Genomic DNA, 20245 nt, shown 5'->3' with positions numbered 1-20245 from the left:
TAGGAAAGAGCCTGCTTGAGAATGAAGTCAGCAGAGAAAAAGCAGAGCCAGAGGATAGAAAAAGAGAGAAAGAGTCTTGGGGACAGCACCTGAGAACCTGGATCTAGCCAAGCCTAAAGACAAATAGAATTCTGTTCTTAGTAACTTGAGCTAACAAATCCCCTTTGAAGCTAAGACCCCAGCCTGACGCAAATTTCTGTATCTTACAACTGAGTGAACAAGTCTAGGTCCCCACAGTCTGCAATCTAAGGTAGTAGCTAAAATTCCAGGAGTCATTCTTAGTGGTTGTTGGTGGGTGCTTTCCCTTGGGATCCTTCTCTTAAATCTGGCTATTCTCCTACCTATGAGAAAGCTTTTGGGCTCTGCTGAGGTCTGAGACACCCCTACCATCCAAAACTCTTGTTAGGATATTAGCAAGCTGTCCTGTTCACGCCAGCAAGGTTTCGTGTTCAGTGTAAGATTTCCCTGGGCTTGTTTTTTCTTAAAACAAACAAACAGCCCACCCTTTTCCTGGACCCCAACATTCTCCACACCCTTCTTTGTGTGCCTTTCTAAAGGAGGTACACATTCAGGGAAATATAGTAAAACGGAACAAAGGTAAAATGAAAAGCACCTAAGAGTGGGAAAGGAACAGCAGAGTACAATCTAATCCAATAACACGGTGAATAACAGCAATTCTAATTACACCCACTTATTTCAGATCTTAATTTGCTATAACCAAGATCTTTAGATAATCCCTGAGAGTTCCTCTAAAGAGGTTTTGATTTGCTATAAAACAGTGATAAAATATCTTTAAAAGTAAGTACTTGTGGCCCTTGAACACAGAAAAAGCCTGCAGGGAATGTAATATATAACTTGCACAATTCTGTCCTGCCTTCAGGACACAGATCCTATTGCCCGTTGCCTGTTCTCTTTCCCTGTGTCCCTATTTCCACCCCCCTCCCTTCTCCTCTCCCTCCTTCCTTCATCCTAACAGTCTAGAAAAAGATCCCAATTGGGAAGGTCTTTCTTGTAGTTTTTTCTTTTATATTCTTTTTTCCTTACAAGAACCCCATAAAGAAGATTCCATTCTTAGCCCCACTACCAGATGAGACAGTCAACAGGAAGGCAAAGCCAAGATCTGAACCCAGGGAGTCTGACTCCAGAGTCTATGTGCTCAGTCACATACGATTTTTAGGCTGAAAAGAAAGGAGAGCTGAGTTGTCAACTTAAGTGGGTTGTAGAAGGCAGAATGACAGCCCCCCCAAAATGTCCACATCTTAACCCCCAGAACCTGTGACTGAGTTAGGCTCCATGGCAAAAAGGAATTAAGGTTGCTAAGCAGCTGACCTTCAAATAGGGAGATAAGCCTGGATTGTCCAAGTGGGCCCAGTACAATGACAAAGGTCCTTAAAAATGGAAGAGGACTTGAAAGGGAGAGACTCAGAGAAGCGGCAGCATGAGGACTCGTCCTGAAGCTGCTGGCTCTGAAGATGGAGAAAGGAACCACAAACCAAGGAATACAGGCAACCTCTAGAAGCTGGAAAAGGCAAGGAAAGTTTCTCCCCTAGAATCCCCTACTGAACAGTAATATAATAAATTTGTGTTGTTTTAAGCCACTAAATTTGTGGTGATTTGTCCTGGCAACCAATAGGAAACAAAGCATGTAAGCTGGCAGGACCTGGGCAATTACAACCAGTGAGAAGTAAAGTCGAGGCCCTAGAAGTGGACAAAAACCCTTTCCTTTTCATGAAAGGGGAACTTAACAGCAAAATAGCCTTCTTTGCACAGGACTTCATTTTGCATGGCCACTCAGAAATGTGTGGGTTCCAGATTTTTAGTCTGCCTTTTCTGATTGCCTACTCTGTATGAGGTGCCTGGCAATAGATACACAAGCATCTGCCTTTACCCTTCAAATTCTTTCAGGAAAAAAGAAAAGTGAAAAAAAACAAATCAAATCTTTAACACAGAATGAAATATAATTGCACCCCTGCTGAATCAAACTAGCATCATTATTTGTTCCAATTCTAGGGAGTAGATGATGCTTAGAATGAGACCATATCCTTCACCATTGAGGTTTTTATTTAAATTCAATATAGTGGCAAAATATTCAGTCATGATTAATTTATATTTATTAATTTATACTTACAGAGCTCCACATAGGAACACTAAAAGGTAACAGATAAACTCAGCATCTAGAAATGCAGATTCAAATAATTCTAAGGGTAATATACCCCCAGAGGGTATTTATAACTATAGAGCAGCCAGACAACCTTAAATAAGAAGGTTCTTCATGATTGAAAATTGGAGGATCACAGAGAACTAGGCACACCCCCACAGTCACTTGCCTCGCTTAGGAAAAAAGCACATTAAAGTCACATGGGTATAAAGCACGCGGCTGCCAAAGACAACAGCAGCCCTCCAGGGGACCAAAAGGCTAGATGCTGGCTGGCATTTCTTACTATACACAAGTAGGCTGACTTAAAGATCAAAATGCCTCCCTTTCCCCTAAACTGCTGAGTTGGTGGAACAATGGCCTGCATATTACCAGCATCAGAAACAAGCCCTGTTTGCCAACATCAGCAGCCTCCTGCCCTATGGCAAGATCCCTCTAGCGACTGGGCACTCAGTGGGCTGCACAATTCCATCCGATGGTTAGGAAATAGCATAGCGTCTTTTTCTGCTTGTCACCCAATGCAGGCCTGAAGCCAGCGGTCACAAAACCCAGCTGCTAGGGCAAGTCAAATAAAGGAGTGAAATGGCCAAACATAAGAAACATACAGCATTCTTGGACTGTCTGTTTCTACTTTTCATAAGGCCAGGGTATGAAGAATTATTGCTCTTCTGAAAGAGGAAACAATAGAGTGAGCGTGACGATCTTTGGCAACTTATGGTCTGCCATCACCCAGGGAAGACTATGGGGAGTGGTAGTACAGTGGGAAACTAGTGCTCACATGGCCATCAAAAATGAGTAGCGATTGCTATTCAGCTCTAACAAACTACAGGCACATGGGAATGTGAGTCCACTGTTGCCAGTTCCACTAATTTCTCCAGAGCCAGAAATACATGTTTCCTGTGACATCTAACAATTTTCTATTTTGGCCCCCTCAACACTCATTTTTTTACTATCTCATGGGCAAAATAAGAATGGGTTAGACTTGACACATGCTTTGAAGTAAAGTTAGCCCAATTCCTAGCTTAGCCTCTAAATAGAGTGGACTGAATATTCAAATTTAAAGCAGCAAGAGGAGAGGCAGGTTTCTTGTGCTCAGACATACCACACTGCCAGCAGGATGCAGTGCTCTGCCAAGGGCTACAGCTAGCCTCTGTTTCTGGAGGTAAAATTCTTCTAAGAAATGCCAACACCCTGGTCACTCCAGGTTTTCCTTTCATTTGCTCTGGGGTCATTCCAACTCCCTGTGCCACCTCCAGCCCCGCTGTATTCTTAGTATGATCCCTGCGCTTGAAGCCCAAGGTGCCGCCTGTCATGAGAGGCTAACGAGAGTGCAAGCCACATCGCCAACATTGTTGAAAACGCACTCACTCTTGGCCTACGCGGCAGGAATGTGATCAGCTCACAATCCCAAATCCCACGTCACAGAAATTTGCTGAGCAGATGGTACAAGTTCTAACTCCAGAAACCATGGTATAGTTTGATGAAGAAAAGAAAGCAAAAGACTAATTACCTGTCTCTGCCATCCCCGTCACTGAAATACCCAGATGGTTTGTAATAGTTCTCCTTGTAAGCCAGATCTTATCTTTACATACCAAACTCCTGGGAGGAGGTAAAGTCCTCAATAAGTTAGATGATTTGAGAGAGAAATACCAACTCTGGCTATAGCTCCGTAAGAGCTCTCTGTCCATTTCCAAGGATTATGGCAAACGACAATGCATGGCTCACAATCTCAAAGAAATATTCTCACCAGCTATTGGGGATTAAATCATGTCTCCCACACAAGACATGTCAAGTTCCAACCATCTGTGGGTATGAAGACATTTTGTAAATAGGACCTTTGAAAGTTGCTGTTATTAGTTACCATGTGGCCAAAAGGAATGAGGGTGGGCCTAAAGCCAAAGTAGCTGAAGTCCTTATGAGCATAGGAAATTGGAGATGGAAATAGAAGCGAAGTCAGTGGAAGCCAGAAGTCAGAATACTCCAGGGAATGCAGCAGATCATCATGTGATGGAGGCAGAGACACGAGATGAGAGGTGGGCAACTTTTCTGTGTACCTACTGCTGTCCCACTTTGACAACTCACAGAGGATTCATCTTTGTCCCAGGTGACATCAGGGAATGTTCTTTACTAGTAGCCAGGGCTAGAGAGGAGTGGACAAGAAGGGCTTAGGATAGGAGTCGAGGGGCAATGTCAAGAAAGAGAAACATTTACTGAAGTATAACCTGTAGATCAGCCATTGATGCAGCCATGGATTCAGGGACTTCTAGGTGATGAGAAGGAAGGAGAACACTGAGCTGTGCTCCTGGGGCAGTGGCACAGGGCTTCAAGAGAATGAGCAACAACAGCCTAGTGAAGTGTACTTCCTCAGCTCTGGGCTGAGAGATTATCTTGGGGCTCCAAGAGGCATGGGTCTTTATTTAGTTCCTGAAGAATGAAGATAAGAAGAAAATAGCCTCTTCAGGAAGAAGGGGAAAAAAGGAGGAAAAACATAAATGCTCTTTTATAAGCATCTCAACAGAGCACCAGGCCAACTCTGCCACACAACAGATTTGGCCACTCCTTCCTGCTCTCCAAACAAACACTACTCCAGGAGGACAGGAGAGGAAGCCTGGCCAGCTGGATGTGCGGGGACACCAGGGCTGGGGGTGGGGCAGGATGGGAAAGCGATCACATTTCCTCCCCGAGAGCCAGGCCTCTGTTGACATCCTGCACACCCCCTCCTGCCATTCTGAGAGTGCTGGCCAAGCCGGGGAACCCTGAGGCTTTCAGGGGCTTTTATCATATTAGAAGCGTTTTTCTCATCATAACCGAGACCTTTAGTATTGCATTAAAAAGATGGTTAATTTTCTTAAGCTTCCTTTTAAACACAGAAATAGGATTAGAAGGATAACATAGCTCAGATGCAGGCCCATTATTTGATTATGTCTAAACCTAATCCTGCCTTCACCTTGGCCTGCAGAGTCTCCATTTTGGGGTTTATTGGTTGATAATGCCAAGGCTGTCAGATACTATTACTTGGGTAGTATCTGTTGCTACGTGCTCTTTCAGCCCCTATCAGATGCTGAAGGTTTGCAATTGAATGAGAGGACAAGTTCTCCAAGCCTCACCATCTTTGTACCTAGTGTTAAGGGGGAAAGAATGGTCCAAGCCCCAAAAGAATGGGAACTCTTCAGTGAATTCACTTCTAATAATGTTCAGAGAAAAGCCATGTAACTAGCCCTTCCTTTTGTCAGACAAGCCTTCTATTCTTTCATATTATTAAGAGTGAGGGAAAGTGGTATTGATGTTAATAAAAAGATCAGAAGAGGCAGTGACAGGCGGCCCTCTCTATCCTATTATTTTTTTTTATATTAAAATTACCTGTCACAACTACCTCCTTGAGGGTAAGAACTCTGTCTTATTGATACTTATATTCCAGTGTCTGGTACAGTCCATGGTCCAAGCAAGCGTTCAGTAAACACCTGTGTACCTGAACAGAGGCATCATCTCAGCTCTTTGGCATGCAGGAGGGTACCCTGATCTCCTTGGCAACCTCATTGTCTCAATAGAGAAGTAAAAGGCATTCCCAGGACCGAGATCCTGGGGGAGATGCTATGACAAATCCAACGGCACATGTACAGCCCACCCTCCAACCCGCTCCACCATCTCCCCTCCCCATCCCAGCAGCTTCTAAGACCCTTTACCTGTCGCAGTGGTTGCATTTAAAGGGCTTTGCACCTGTGTGTTTCCTGTAGTGCCTCGTGAGCTCATCGCTTCGTGCAAAACGCCACTCACACCCTTCCCACGAGCACTTGTAAGGCTTCTCACCTGCAAGGAGAGATGGAATGGCTGGTCAGCAATGGGCACAGAACAGCCTCACACCTGCTCAGGCTCTGCTGCCTGGTGGCCAGGCTGGGAAAGGGGCTGTATAAATCATTCTTGAAAGCCTACATTTCCTGACTCAAACTTTTTAGCCTCCTGTGTTTTTCACCTTCCAAAGTGTTTTTGCAAGATCCTCAAATCTGGAGCTGTCATTTCAGTTCCCAGAGTCAGAGCATTTACTTCTTTCTACTGGTGAGAGATCAATTTTTATTTATTTTCTAATCCCCAGAGGACTCTGACTCCCACTGGCCAAACAGAAAGGAAATGTGCTATTTTCATCTGAACCACAAATGCTTCTAATTCTATTTTTCTCCAGAACCTACAGTAATTTACCAGTTCAGGCTTTTTAGTCTCTTCTCTCCACTTCCCTGCTACCACAAACTGTAGCCAGGTAGCTGACTGCCAGGGCCAACAACTCGTTGTCCCAGAACCACTGTTCCTTCCAGTAAATGGAAGTGGGCAGACAGTCATGAGCGAGGACTACAGTTTGAGGAGGCGGGGAAGGGGAGTAAAACAAAAATCGTCTAAAGATTCCTGGCATTTAAGAAAATATTGTCAAAAAAAAAAAGAAAATACTGTCACGGAGTCCTATTTAGGAAGCCCATAACTGAGTGACTCTAGAGAATTCATATTAGAGGAAGACATACACTATTATAAAAAGATTGCTCAAGTTAACTTTGTAGAGCAAGGTTTTCGCCATAAGGAAGCTGCCCGCATGCAGGAAATCGGGGCACCAGTGAGAAGTGACCTTCTCATACAGTAAAATACAGATGGGGGATATGCAAGAGAAAGTACATGACTTTTTCCTAGGCCTATTTGTAACCCAGCACGTCACCAAATGTGACAAATATTTACCCTTCCAACTGTAGAGTGGGCTGGTTCTAATTACGAAGAAAAATAACCTTTAAAATCTGAGAGTTACTAAGCCCGGTAACCGCGAGGCAGATTTGCATGGTGGCCAAGAGCCCCAAAGCCAAACCTCCTGGGCTCGGCTTCTCATTCTGCTCTTGAACGTCTAAACTTGGGCAAGTTGATAAACCTCTCTTTTCTTCTCTCTAAAGCAGATAATAATGGTGTATGCCTCAAAGGGATTTCAAGAGGATAAATTAATATACACATCAAATATACATATATGTATACATAAATATTACATATTAATTAGGATGGTATTGAGCACATATAAAATCCACATAACTGGTAAATATTATAAATACCATCATAGTAAGGGTCTACCAAATGATGAACCCAGAGTTTCAGGATGTTCAGGTGCTTTTAACATAAAACCAGCTGCCCTATTTTTTCTCCATTTTCAGCAGCTAAACCTGCGCTTAGCAGCACTTAAGGAGACATTGCCCAGACACCATATTTGACCTATTTTCTCTCATCCACATTTTTCCTCCCCTTAAACCAGACTACAAAGCATCTACAATTCTTTATTTGTAACACCTAGATCAAACCAAACATGACTGAAAGTTTGATTTCATTAAATTGGTGCCCTAGTGCGCCACTGCTCTGTAAGTTCCAGAGAGAAGAGGCACGGGAAACAGAGGTGGTTCTTTTCAAGAGAACCAAGAGGACACAGAAGAGGGCTCAAAGCACAGGAGGAATTCCATTCAGTTTGGGAAACCAGAAAAAAATGAATCACTGAACACTGTCAAAAATTCACTTCTAGATCCTGAAAGCTGAAATTTTAGAAAAGATGCTGCTGCCGAAGAGAAGCTAGCACAGTAGAGGTGTCACCTAAAGTTTGTGGTCAGCACACCTGGGTTCTCCCTGAGTTAACTGTAGACTTAAGGTCTTGGCATCCTCACCTGTTAGCTTCCCATATTTATTTCGAGGTTTAAAGAAGTTATGGGTTTCCTGAGCCTGGTACAGAGTAAGTATTCAATTAATTTGAACTCCCTTTCCTTTTTCTCCCACTTGTGCTTACAGGGGCTGCTCATGAAATCGTTCTAACAAGCTATCAAAAAATTTCAGAGCTCACTGCCCTGGACAACCAAGTCTGGAATCACTATGGGTAACCTGAATATTGGAAAAGAGAGAGTCTTTTTAAGTTTTAAATATTTTTTTCAGTACATTGATAGGGAATGGATCAGAAAAACTGAGTAGTGCTTCAATTCTGCTCTGAATTAGTGGAACACTGATGGGGAAATAAAATGCCCTGGACTGGAGAAAGAGGTGCCTTCTCACAGAGGCATGTTGGTAGCGAGTCCCACTGACCACCCACGAGGCTCTGTCAGTTCAAGTGGAAAGCTGGCGCCAGAACAGAGAGAGAGAGAGAAAGAGAGAATGAGGCATGAAAGGCACCGGGACCTCAGAAATTCAAAATACCCACCACCCCAAAAAGCCTTCAAATGCAAGTAAAGAGGGAGTTCCTAGGAACCTTGGGGACAAAACATACCCCCAATGCAACAAGTAACCTAGGAAATCCCTCGAAATTCTACAGCAACAAACAGACATCCAGTCCCCAAAATCAATTGTGTAATCGAACTGACCCTCCCATCACGGCAACCACCTTCTGAAGGGCACAGGAAGGACAGAGAGAAAATAGAAGAGATGAAAGTAGATGTCTTCGGGTATTTTTTTCATTTTCAAACTGTTTGCTTCTACCCTTGCTTGTTATTTATTTTTACTAGCGTTGTTTTCTTTTGATAAATAACAAAAAAGATTTAGTTATTTCCCAGCAAATGATGTAGATGCTTAGTTAATTCCTGGCACAAGCAACGATCTTATCCAGTAGTTATTTCTGTGTCCTTCTAGTGGCTATGTGGCCAGATACACGTGGGCTCCTTTGTCACTTTGTAGACAGAACTTGCAGGTGTCTTGACTTGACTCTGAATCTTACACAGCACTGTTTCCTGCTTGCAGCAAGGTGCTACAGAGAATAACACCCAGGACAGGCCCTCGATATCTTAGCAAAGTCATATTTTAGTGATTCATGAAGGAATCTTCCAGTATCTGATTAGTTTACCTACGAGTTGCTATTTCTGCAAACAAGCACTAGTGATAGAGTGAAAAGTAACCAAGAAAGAACCCAGTCAAATGAAGGTGCAGCACCCGAGACAGCCAGAGTTCAGAAATCAGAGGGGCAGAACAAATGCATAGATGTTGTACCCTTGCACAGCACTCTCCTGCACCTGCACTGGTAATCAGGCAAATCATTCAGTTTGCTGCACCTCTGAAGAGTGGGCAAAAATGTTGCAGAGGGGTCTATTTGAGACAGGCAAATGGGAGAGGCTTAAAACATTAAGACTGATGCCCAGAAGGAGCAGGAAAGAAAACCAAACCATAGGGAAGATGGATGCAGAGCCTGGTTGCACCCCCAAAGTGCTAAAAGTAAGGGACATTCTTCAGAACTTCCTAAATTTTAGGGTGTGTATAAAGAACTACTTTTTCTGCCTGGCAGTACCCCAAGAAATTTGTTTCCCTGAGGGGGTGCATGCCACCTCAGAGGTATCTACGTCTAATCAGGCTAAATAGATTTAGTCATATGGAGACTCTTAAGGAAAGTTAAGGATGTTTGACAAACATACCTGACACTTTAGCAAAACTGAACCATGGCAAGAATACATATTTTCCCACACAATGGCCTCTGAAACACAATGGTTTTAAACTAACCATTTTATAGTTTCTTACAGTGACTCTTCCTCCATCACAATCATCAAATTTGATTGATCAAAACACCTTCCCAGGAAACGGACTTGGCCCAGTGGTTAGGGCGTCCGTCTACCACATGGGAGGTCCGCGGTTCAAACCCCGGGCCTCCCTGACCCGTGCGGAGCTGGCCCATGCGCAGTGCTGATGAGCGCAAGGAGTGCCGCGCCACGCAGGGGTGTCCCCCGCGTAGGGGAGCCCCTCGCGCAAGGAGTGCGCCCCGTAAGGAGAGCCGCTCAGCGCGAAAGAAAGTGCAGCCTGCCCAGGAATGGCGCCGCCCACACTTCCCGTGCAGCTGACGACAACAGAAGTGGACAAAGAAACAAAACGCAGCAAATAGATACAGAGAACAGACAACTGGGGGAGGGGGGAATTAAATAAAATAAATCTTTAAAAAAAAAAAACCAAAACCTTCTCATAAATACATTTTGAGCATGCACCTCCGAAATACATAGATTTACTAAGGAAGTATATAAATATACAAACATCTTACTCTATAACCCACATAACGTAGTCAATGTAAAAATAAAAAAGAATGAGGGTAAATTAAATGTAAATGAAAATAATAAAATTTTCTTCTTGCACTCTAACAGGTTGTCTGGCACAACCCTACTTTAGAGACCACGGCCCTATAGGATAAATGAGAACGGCCTTATTCCAAGCCCTCCATCTCATGCCTGGAGACTGCATGGACTCTCAGTCCCCTCAGTATTTCCATTCATAGCTCCTCCAGTCAATTCTCCCTACAGCAGTCAGAACAACTCTTTGAAAATGATGTAAATCAGAGCCTGTGCCCCTTAAAGGGAACTTTAATCTATACATTCCCATATAATTGGTTTCTTTGACAACCAGTATTTTATGCACTTAAAAGCATTATTCTGCAAAAGGTTCAAGAGGCTTCACCAGACAACCCAAAAAAAGGTTAAGTACAAGTTACCAGTAAATGATCCAATGACTTCCCAGAACTTTCTACAAGGCTCCACAGTGTAGGGCCCCTGGCTGCCTTTTCAGTCTCACCTGCCACTCCCTCCTCACCACCCGCCACTGGGGTGCCCTCCCTGTGCACCTGCCTCTGGCCTTTGCACTTGCTGTTCCCTCTGCTGGGAACACACCTCTTGCTCCTTCACTTCACTCAGGTCTCTGCTCAAAAGTCTTCTCTGCAGAAGGACCCACCCTGACTATACCTTTTAAAATAGCAGATTCTGTCACCTTCTCCATCCCTTTTGGCCTGCTTTGCTTTTCCTCAAAGCTCTCTGAAATTAGATTTAGTATTGTTTTTGTATATTTGATTCCTGTCTGATTCTCCCCACCAAAACATAAGCTTTGGGAGGGCATCCATTTTGTTCACTACAAAACCACCAGGCTGTAGCAGTGCCTGGCACGGGGGAGCTGCTTAGTCCTGTTGAATATATTAGATGAACAAAGCATCCTGATTTGCAACAAAGATCCAAATACACAGAGGGAGAGGACAGCCTCTGTGATTTCCAATCCCTGCCTTTGTATGTATTGAACTGGCTTACAGAAGAAAATATTTGCTTGCTTGTTTAAACCTGACTACTGTTTGATGGGGACTATAATGTGGGACTCAACAATGGATTAAGTGTTCCTTCACCATCAAAGATTACTTCCACTTCTTCCTTATCTCCTCGAGCCTAAAAAAAGAAGTATCCTGAAAACCCTCCTACAACCTTCATCTTGCACCTGAGACCACAGTCTCCTGGGCAACATCTCCTCTGGGAAACCAAGTGCGTCATTTTACGGAACTTATTTGTAAAGGTTCTCTCTGAAGATGTATTTGGGAAAGCATAAGTAATAGATTAAATATACTATGCTATAAATTTGCCTTTAAGATACAGACTGTAGCATGACTACATATGAATATGTGACAGAATCTTGCACTCATTTTTTAAAAGTCTCTTGAAAATACACATCACTAACTCAAAAATTGTGCATCCATCTGCTGATCTGCCAAATTTCAATTTCTAATTCGAGTCCTAAGGAGACAAGGATCTTAAGGTGCCCAGATTTCTGAACTGAACAAGTGGCTTCTAAATTTCAAGGGGTCATACCCTGTGATGAAGAATAATGGAAAAACCTAATAGAAATGAGGCAGAATAGTTTGTAATGGGTTTATGTAGCTACTGAGTATGTACAGAGGAAATCAGCGAAGACCCGTCCGTTACTTTCTCATCACACTCAGCACCACTAGGGAATTTAAGTCACTTGGGGAATAAAGACATCAGGGAGAGAAAATGTCACTAAGCTTTCTTAACACTGGAGAGAAGAGTAACCAGTAAACATTATCCCATAACTTAGCAATCTCTTCTCCAGGTGTAGGTGCTGCAACCAAAACAACCCCGAGTTATTGACTCTGCTTTGGAAAATGGTCTCAGAGTTCCTCTTAGATTTCAGCTGGAGCTTAAGTAGTATATTTTTTTCAAGGATTTTATATCAGATAGATGATTGATGGAAAACGAGAAAAGGGCTTGAATTTCCAGAATTGCAAAAGCATTTATAATAACTGCTACATAAAATATTTATTCATTTCTCTATGCTCCATGTTAGGTGTTTTCATTCGTTCCTTACTTGCTCACTCTGAAGACCTATCAGTTGGTAGGAACTGAATTACTGAACTGACACAAAGCAGCAGCTGCCCCACAGAGCATGCAAACATCTACCCCCCCACATACACTTTTCTTTTCTTTTTTTTTCATTCTTAAAACAGCTGACAAAGAATAACTGGCCTAGGTTAGATTAACTCTTCCTGGCCCAGATCGCCAACTTAAAATGGTTGTTTAAAATCTGTAATTCAAAACTGAAACCACATCCTCAGTGAAGTACAACTATTTCTGCATATGGAGGGAGGTGAGAAAGTGTTGTGACTTTATCCCCAAATGGCTAGAGAACACTTGAAATGTGGGCTAAGATGACTGAGGAAATAAACTTTTAATTTAATTAAATTATTAATTTGATTTAATTTTCATTTGCAGTTAACAAATGAAGCAGTGGAGAAAATATTTTATACTTTTTTTGTTAGGGTAGGACTTCATTTAGCTTGAACCTTTGAAAATGTAGCATTTGGATGAAGATGTCCTTTCAATGTACCATACACTAGGGATCTGGAAGGCTTAGTATAAAAAATACATAAAATACATGTTATTGATAATATTGTATACCGATTCTATGTTGAAATGATCATATTTTGGATATAATGGGTTAAGTAAAGGATATTATTAAGATTAATATTACAAAAAAAAGATTAATATTACCCATTGTAACAGTTTGATATTGTTTATGAATTCCAACAATAGATATTGGATTATATTTGTAAACTGGTCTCTTCCTCTGGATATATTAGATTGTATTAACTTCAGAGGTTTCACTTTTACTTGATTAAATTATGCTTAGGGCTTTGATTGGGCCATGTCAGTAGGATGTTGAGTCCCTGCCCCTTTGGTAGACAGGGACTCACAGGGGAAATGACAAGGCAGAGGAGAGAGTTGGAGTTTTGATGCTGGAGCCCCAGGAAGTAAATACACAGAGAAGCAGATACACAAGGAAAGAGAGAAGGCCCCATTAGACATGGCAGAGGCCCTGGAAAGAGAGATGAGCTATTCACCTGACATTTTACAGCTGACCTAGTGGAGAGAGCACAGCAGCTCAGCCTGGGGAGAAATGAGCCCCAGGGAGAGGGACAAGCCTTATTCTAACAGCTAAGAAAGGAAGGAGCTGGACCATGGAGCCTTAGGAAGAAGAGGAAGGCTGAATCCTTGCAGACATTTTGCTCCAATACGTGGCAATAGAATTTGGTGAGGGAAGTAACTTACACTTTATGGTCTTGTGACTGTAAACTTCTACCCCAAATAAATATCCTTTATAAATGTCAACAAATTTCTGGTACTTTGCATCAGCACCCCTTTGACTGACTAATAAACCCATTCATCTGTTGAAGATACCTAGGCTGATTTCAGGTTTCATCTATTATGAATAAAGATGAATGAATGCTATGAACATTCATTTAAAAATTAATATTCCCTGTTCCTTTTCACTTTTTTCAATTTGGCTCCTAGAAAATTTAAAATGACACGTGAATTGTATATATTCCTGTTTTTGACAACACCGGTTTACAATATATTTTCTATGCTCAAGCTTCAAGGCTCATTCTTCCCTGGCATCCCAATGTCTTACCCGCAGTAGAACACTATCCAGCTTAAACTTTTGGAGTTATTTGTTAACTGTGATAAGGCCAAGGGGAGGAAAGACTTAGTAACCAAGACCAGTTATTTTCCCCTTTGTGGAAGCTCTCATCTCCACCGCTTTCTTTTTCTTCTCATCCCTATCAACCTTACTCTGGGCCCTGACTATCTCACCAAACAAGACCATAGTCCTTCCTTGTGTTGGGGTTCCCCTTGTGGTTTCTGCATCAGGATCACCTGAAGCCCTTATTGAACACTCAGATTTCTCTTTTCCATCCCAGACCTTCTGTATCCAGAATCCATTTCCAGAATCTCTGTGTGTGGGTTCAGGAAGCTGTGGAAGCAATGTTTACACAAGATCTGTTGGAGAAGGAGTTAAATAGGTGCAGGGGAGGAAAGCTTCCCAGATTTAAAAAGCAGCAGGTGTAAAGCTCCTGAGAGCAGAAAATGCATGGAGCTTTAAAGAAATAGGGCCGTTATACCAAAAGACTCAAAAGAGCCTTCTCTGAGCTCTTCCTGCTCTCCACTTGCTTTCCCTGAAACTTAATGGTATATGGGGTCCCTTGCCCTCCCTAGGATGTAAACTTCAAGAGGGCAGAAGCCACATTCATCTTGTTCTCCACTTAGAGTTTAGCACACTGACATATACACAGTAGGTGCTCAGATAGTCCTCTCATTTAGAGAGATCATCCATGAAAGTACAATAAGAAACCCAAAGGAATTTCTGTCTTTGAATTGTTTTCATTTCCTATGGCCATCTAACTCTTAAGATAGGTATTATTATAATTCTCAGAAGATTGTAAATTCACTTAAGAATTTAGACCTCAGCACTCATACCTGAAGCTATATATTCTCAAGTTATAAAATGGGTGGGTATGACCATTTGGTGAAACAAAATGTTTTTCTGGCACCAAGGTTAACTTTTTAAATTACTGTTATCAACTTTTTAAAAGATAAATCCAAAGAGAGCATAATGCCAATTTAGAAATTCAAATATATTTTGGTAATTACCAAAGCTACAATAATGTTAAAGGATGGATATATGATAAATTTGAAGAAAAATGTTGTTAAGACACTCATCTTTTTCCTGTAGAGATGACAACTACACGAGGTGAATTTATCTGAAACTAATTTGTAGAATATTTCTTCCATTTATTAGTAAAAAGTATTACTCTATAAACCAAGTTCCCACAATTCAGTTTGATGTCTTTAGATATGAATTTGATTATTAAGAAAAATGAATTTTAAACTCATGGGCCAATCTTAGGTTTCTGCATTCAAAAGGGAAAGACAGACACATGGGAGTTCATAATTCCATATCACAGAGGACTCATGCTGGCACAAACTATTCTCTACAATAGTGGTCAAACCATTAAGTTTTGAACCACTTTTAAAAATTTAATTTTAAGAATGAAAAGAAAAATGTTTACTTTATTTCCAAACAACACGGTTCAAGTGTGGTTTATACCAAAGGCATCATCACCAACCCACCGTGAAAGTGACAATACCTCAATGGAGAAGTGCCCCATTCATAAGTAAACCAACAGAGAATGATAACCTTTACCCTAAAGATCCAGTTGATTCCAGAGGTTGGCAACTCAGATGGACAACTCCAAGTGAGTATATCAAGGAATTTACTTTTCTTGCATGGAAAGTGATAGTAAGAAAATGAATAATTCTGGAGCACAAGGAGGACAGACTCTCAGGAGACTCTACTGGGGAGGTCTTTGGGTAGCCTGAAGGCTGTGTGAGAGGACTGGGCTCCTGGAAATCATGGAAAAGGGACAAGCACAGAGGTGCATTAAGATATGGGGGGAGAGAAGGTAAAACAAAATTCTCACCAGCTCAGGGACCTACAGTAGTCACCAATTGGCACACATCACATTAGTTGATGATGCCTAATTTTTTGTCCTGAATACACTGACTATTACTTCTTAGCTAACTAAAATTTGAAAAATACAAACCTGAATCATTTACTATTAGGAGAAAAAAGTCAACTCTCTGATATATATATATATATATATATATATATATATATATATATATATATATATATATATCAGGTGGTCCAATGAATTGTATGGAGAACTCATAGGAATGAAAAATCTAAAACCACTCATAATCTGCTTTTTGAGGCTCTCAAAATGATTGGTTTTGGCATCCTGAATTTGTTCTGATTAAGTTAATGCTAACATTGTTATTCCTTGACTATACAAATGCAGATGGTAGAGAAGTGGCGTAAGCACATTGACATTTCATAAGGCAATTTGCAGTAAAATTAAAAAAAAAAAAAAAGAAATGCAACTTCATTAATTCTCAAGAAACCCAAATGGGATAATTTACATACAAATGATAGAAAGATGGGCCCTCCCTGGATCAGCTACCTTTCAAGTGAAATAAACATGGTTCCAGTTCCCTGGAGATTGTTAAAGGCAAATATGAAGTCTGTCAAGATTTCAACCATTAAATATGTCTACGTAACTCTCTTTCAAGACAAACATTTTTTTCCCCCAGATACTCAACTCCCCACTAGAGAAATCAACCCAAATATGTAGCTTACCCAAGTGTGAAGTCTAAGAAATGAGTAAAGGAAAATTTTAGTTTCTTATTTTGACAAATTATAAACTAAGATAGACACTCTACACACTCTGTCTATAGACTTAGGAGAAGATGTCCACAATATCATCTCACCTATTTTTCTATCCTTCTTACCCACCAGTCCTTACACAAACCCTCCACTCTCCAACATCCCTAAGCAGCCCTCCCCAGCCTTTTCCACTCACTGCAATGTCCTCTACTGAGAATGTGCTCTGTCTTCCACACGTTGCCCCAGTCCAAAGTATTTCTCCTCCACAGAAAACGATAGCCTTGTCTGAGTTTTTATTCTTTGACCACTTACTGACTATATCTCCATATCCTGTGGATATTTATTTTTTCATGCCTTGATCCCTTACCCTGATGGAAAGTGCATTGAAAGCAGAGACATCTTATATCTCCAATTCATTAAATACCAATTAAGTATCTTATGTGTCCAGGTCCTGGGCTAAGATGCTTTCTTCACTTACATCTTTTTAATCATCCGCAAAGTCTAGCACAGGCTCAGACACACCAAATGCACTCAATATGATGTTTGCTAACAAACACATTAGTGGCCAATCGAAATTTGATAGTACAAAAAAGCTGAGTTACCACTTTGCCTACTAGATTCATAAACCTTAATATGCATTATCTCCAGAACATCTCACCCCTGTCATGGGTGAGCAGGCAAAGTCAAATAGTTAGACTTCTGGTTTCATTCACTGCTGGTCAAAACACAGTCTCTGGGAAGCAGATGTGGCTCAAGCAATTAGGCTCCAGTCTACCAGATAGGAGGTCCAGGGTTCGATGCTCAGGGCCTCCTGGTGAAGGCAAGCTGGCCCGTGTGGAGAGTTGGCCCACGCAGAGTGCTGGCTTGCATGGAGTGCTGGGCCACACAGGAGTGTTAGCTCATGCAGAGGTGGCACAGCAAAATGATGCAACAAAAAGAGACACAGAGGAGAGACAATGGGAGATGCAGCAGACCAGGGAGCTGAGGTGGTGCAAGATAATGATTGCCTCTCTCCCACTCCAGAAGTTCCCAGGATCAGTTCCCAGAGTCGCCTAATGAGAATACAAGAAGGCACAGAAGGACACACAGTGAATGGACACAGAGAGCAGACAATGGAGAGAGGGGGGAGAAATAAATAAAGTCTTTTAAAAAAAATACAGTCTCTGCGGTATGACAAGTTGGATTTAGCCAACACTAACCACTAACTTGGGTTCTAATATGTACTAAGCAATGACATAGATGAAGGCTAAAAGGAAAGGGTCTCTGCACTAGAGGAGTTCACAGATGGGAAAGCTGCTAGGAGCACATACAGACAACACAAGGCTGACATGTTTTGATCAATGCGCCTGCTTGCACACGTGGAGGAGGGAACCCCTACGCCTCCGCAGCAGCCTACAGGGTGTAGGAGCCACAGATGAGATAAGCCTGCTGAAACTGAACGATGCCAGGGGCAAAGGCAGTGGGCATTTCAGGGAGAAAAAGCTAAAGCACATCCACAGCTCAGATCTGAGAGACAGTGTGTCCTAGCTGAGGTGAAGGGTGACTACAGGCAGAGTCTTAAGAATGGGCTGACCACGCATAGTGCTGATGCGCACAAGGAGGGCAGTGCCATGCAGGGGTGTCCCCTGCATAGGGGAGCCCCATGCACAAGGAGTGTGTCCCATAAAGAGAACCGCCCAGCGCGAAAGAAAGTGCAGCCTGCCCAGGAATGGCGCCGTACACAGAGAGAGCTGACACAAGATGACACAACGAAAAGAAACACAGATTCCCATGCCGCTGACAACAACAGAAGTGGACAAAGACGACACAGCAAATAGACACAGAGAACAGACAACCAGGGTCGGGGGGAAGGGGAGAGAAATAAATAAATAAATCTTAAAAAAAAAAAAAAAAAAAGAATGGGCTGAAAGGGTGGTGATAAGATGGGGGACCCTGAGGAGCCGTGAGGTCAAACTATCCCCATCAAAGATTTCGGTGAGATCAGGACCGCATCTTTGCCTGTCTGTATCTCTAGAGCCTAGCAAAACCATGTGCTAGGACTACAAGGAGTAGTCCTCTCTGGGACTCTCTGGGACTTCCCTCTCTGGGAAGTGATACTAGATGGACTCTGGTAGAGTTGGGTTCTTTTTCTTCTCTGCTCCCATAATTCCTCTAGAAGAGACTTACTATTTTGCTTGAGTGATCTAGTTACATGCTGTAGTCCACAAAATCAAAATGGTCCCTATGAAGGAGAAGGCCACGCTTTATTCACCAAAGCATCCTCAAGACAGAGCATACTGGAGATATACAGGTGACCCTCAATTAACTTGGCTAAAGCTGTGTACACATAGAACCAAACCTTCCTTTAAGCTCTATAATCTAGGCTCTCCTATACCCCCTTTTCACAGCTCCAGAAAAGGAATAATAAAATACAGTGATTGAAACCACTCGTGGAATCTATATGAACACACACACACCACCTCCCCTTCCCCCCAAGGCTGCAAACAATTCAGCACAAACATATTGACACCCACATATGTAGATATACCCCTACACCATCTGTTAGCTTATATACCTCTAACCTCAAACATCCTTAACTTGCCTGTGCTAAACTCACAGCTACCAAATACCTTCTTTTCATTCTTCTACTGAAGAATGAAGGTATTCTGAAGGAAAATGTCAATGCAATGTGAGTTTACACTTTGGAGAGGAAAAAAGGTGCAAGAAATATTAAGGTGTGGTTAATTTGACCCTATACGTGCCTGCTCTCTCAAGTTGTCAATTTTCCAGTCACTTTGTATTATTCCAATACGGCAATGTTCTCATTAAATGTGAAATCTAAATTAATTTCCATTCAGAACTTCTGGCCCTCCACAGGAACCTAGTTTTCATGTGGTTATTTAGATTTTGCAATAATGTGCTACAAACTAGAATGTACCAAGGTTTTTCCCCTACTGTCTCACACATTTAAAATTTCAGAATGCAAATCTTTTATATTAAAATTTCTACATTATAGGCTTAAAAGAAACTATTCGTAAGAGTGAAGCAGCATCTACTAGTTATCCCCCTATTATTTCATTCTCATTTTTTCTATAGTAAGAGAAACCCAATTTTCAGTTGGGCTCATGGCCACCCAGAACAAAGACTATATTTCTTAGTTCCCTTGCAGTTGGGTACCAACATATGACTAACTTTTGATTGATAAGATGTGAGTGGAAGTGAAAAGTGCAATTTTCAAGTGGTACTTTTTTTTTAAAAGATTTATTTATTTCCCTTCCTTCCCCTTCTCCCACCCTGCTGTTTTTGCTGTCTGTATTGTCTTCTCTTCTCATTTTCTCTCCTCTAGGATTCACCGGGATTCGATTCTGGAGAACCCTGATGTGGAGAGAGGTTCCCTGTCAATTGCACCACCTCAGTTCCTGGTCTCTGCTGTGCTTCACCTTGACTCTTCCATTGTCTCTCTTTTGATGTGTCATCATCTTGCTGTGTGACTCACCTGTGCGGCACACAGGCACTCACTCATCATGTGAATGCTGGCTTACCACGCAGGTACTCGCACTGGCACTGGCTTGCCACATGGGCACACTTTCTCCTTTTTCACCAGGAGGCCCCAGGGATGGAACCTGGGTCCTTCCATATGGTAGATGGAAGCTCTATCACTTGAGCTACCTTTGCTTCCCTTCAAGCAGTACTTTTAAAGGTTGGCCTTCCTCCTTTTAAAAGAGCTGCATGAAAACTAGGTTCCTGGAATGCAGATACGGTGGTCACCATCTTGAATTACGTGGACCTGGGTAATACCTCAAGAACAGAAAC

At 42.0% G+C, this 20245-nt stretch overlaps 1 protein-coding gene across 1 annotated transcript in view; it reads right to left on the bottom strand.

Annotated features, from left to right (window-relative positions):
- Positions 1–20245, bottom strand: part of KLF7 (KLF transcription factor 7) — a 91251-nt gene that overhangs the window by 7360 nt on the left and 63646 nt on the right. The window contains exon 4 of the mRNA XM_023588651.3: positions 5839–5962. Coding sequence (XP_023444419.1) covers positions 5839–5962 — 124 coding nt within the window. The remainder of the gene's footprint in view (positions 1–5838; positions 5963–20245) is intronic.

This window comes from Dasypus novemcinctus, chromosome 7 (genome assembly GCF_030445035.2).
Source record: "Dasypus novemcinctus isolate mDasNov1 chromosome 7, mDasNov1.1.hap2, whole genome shotgun sequence".
In the NCBI taxonomy this organism is placed as follows: domain Eukaryota; kingdom Metazoa; phylum Chordata; class Mammalia; order Cingulata; family Dasypodidae; genus Dasypus; species Dasypus novemcinctus.
Note: the sequence above shows the minus strand (reverse complement) of the source record. Positions and strands in the feature narration are given on the sequence as shown.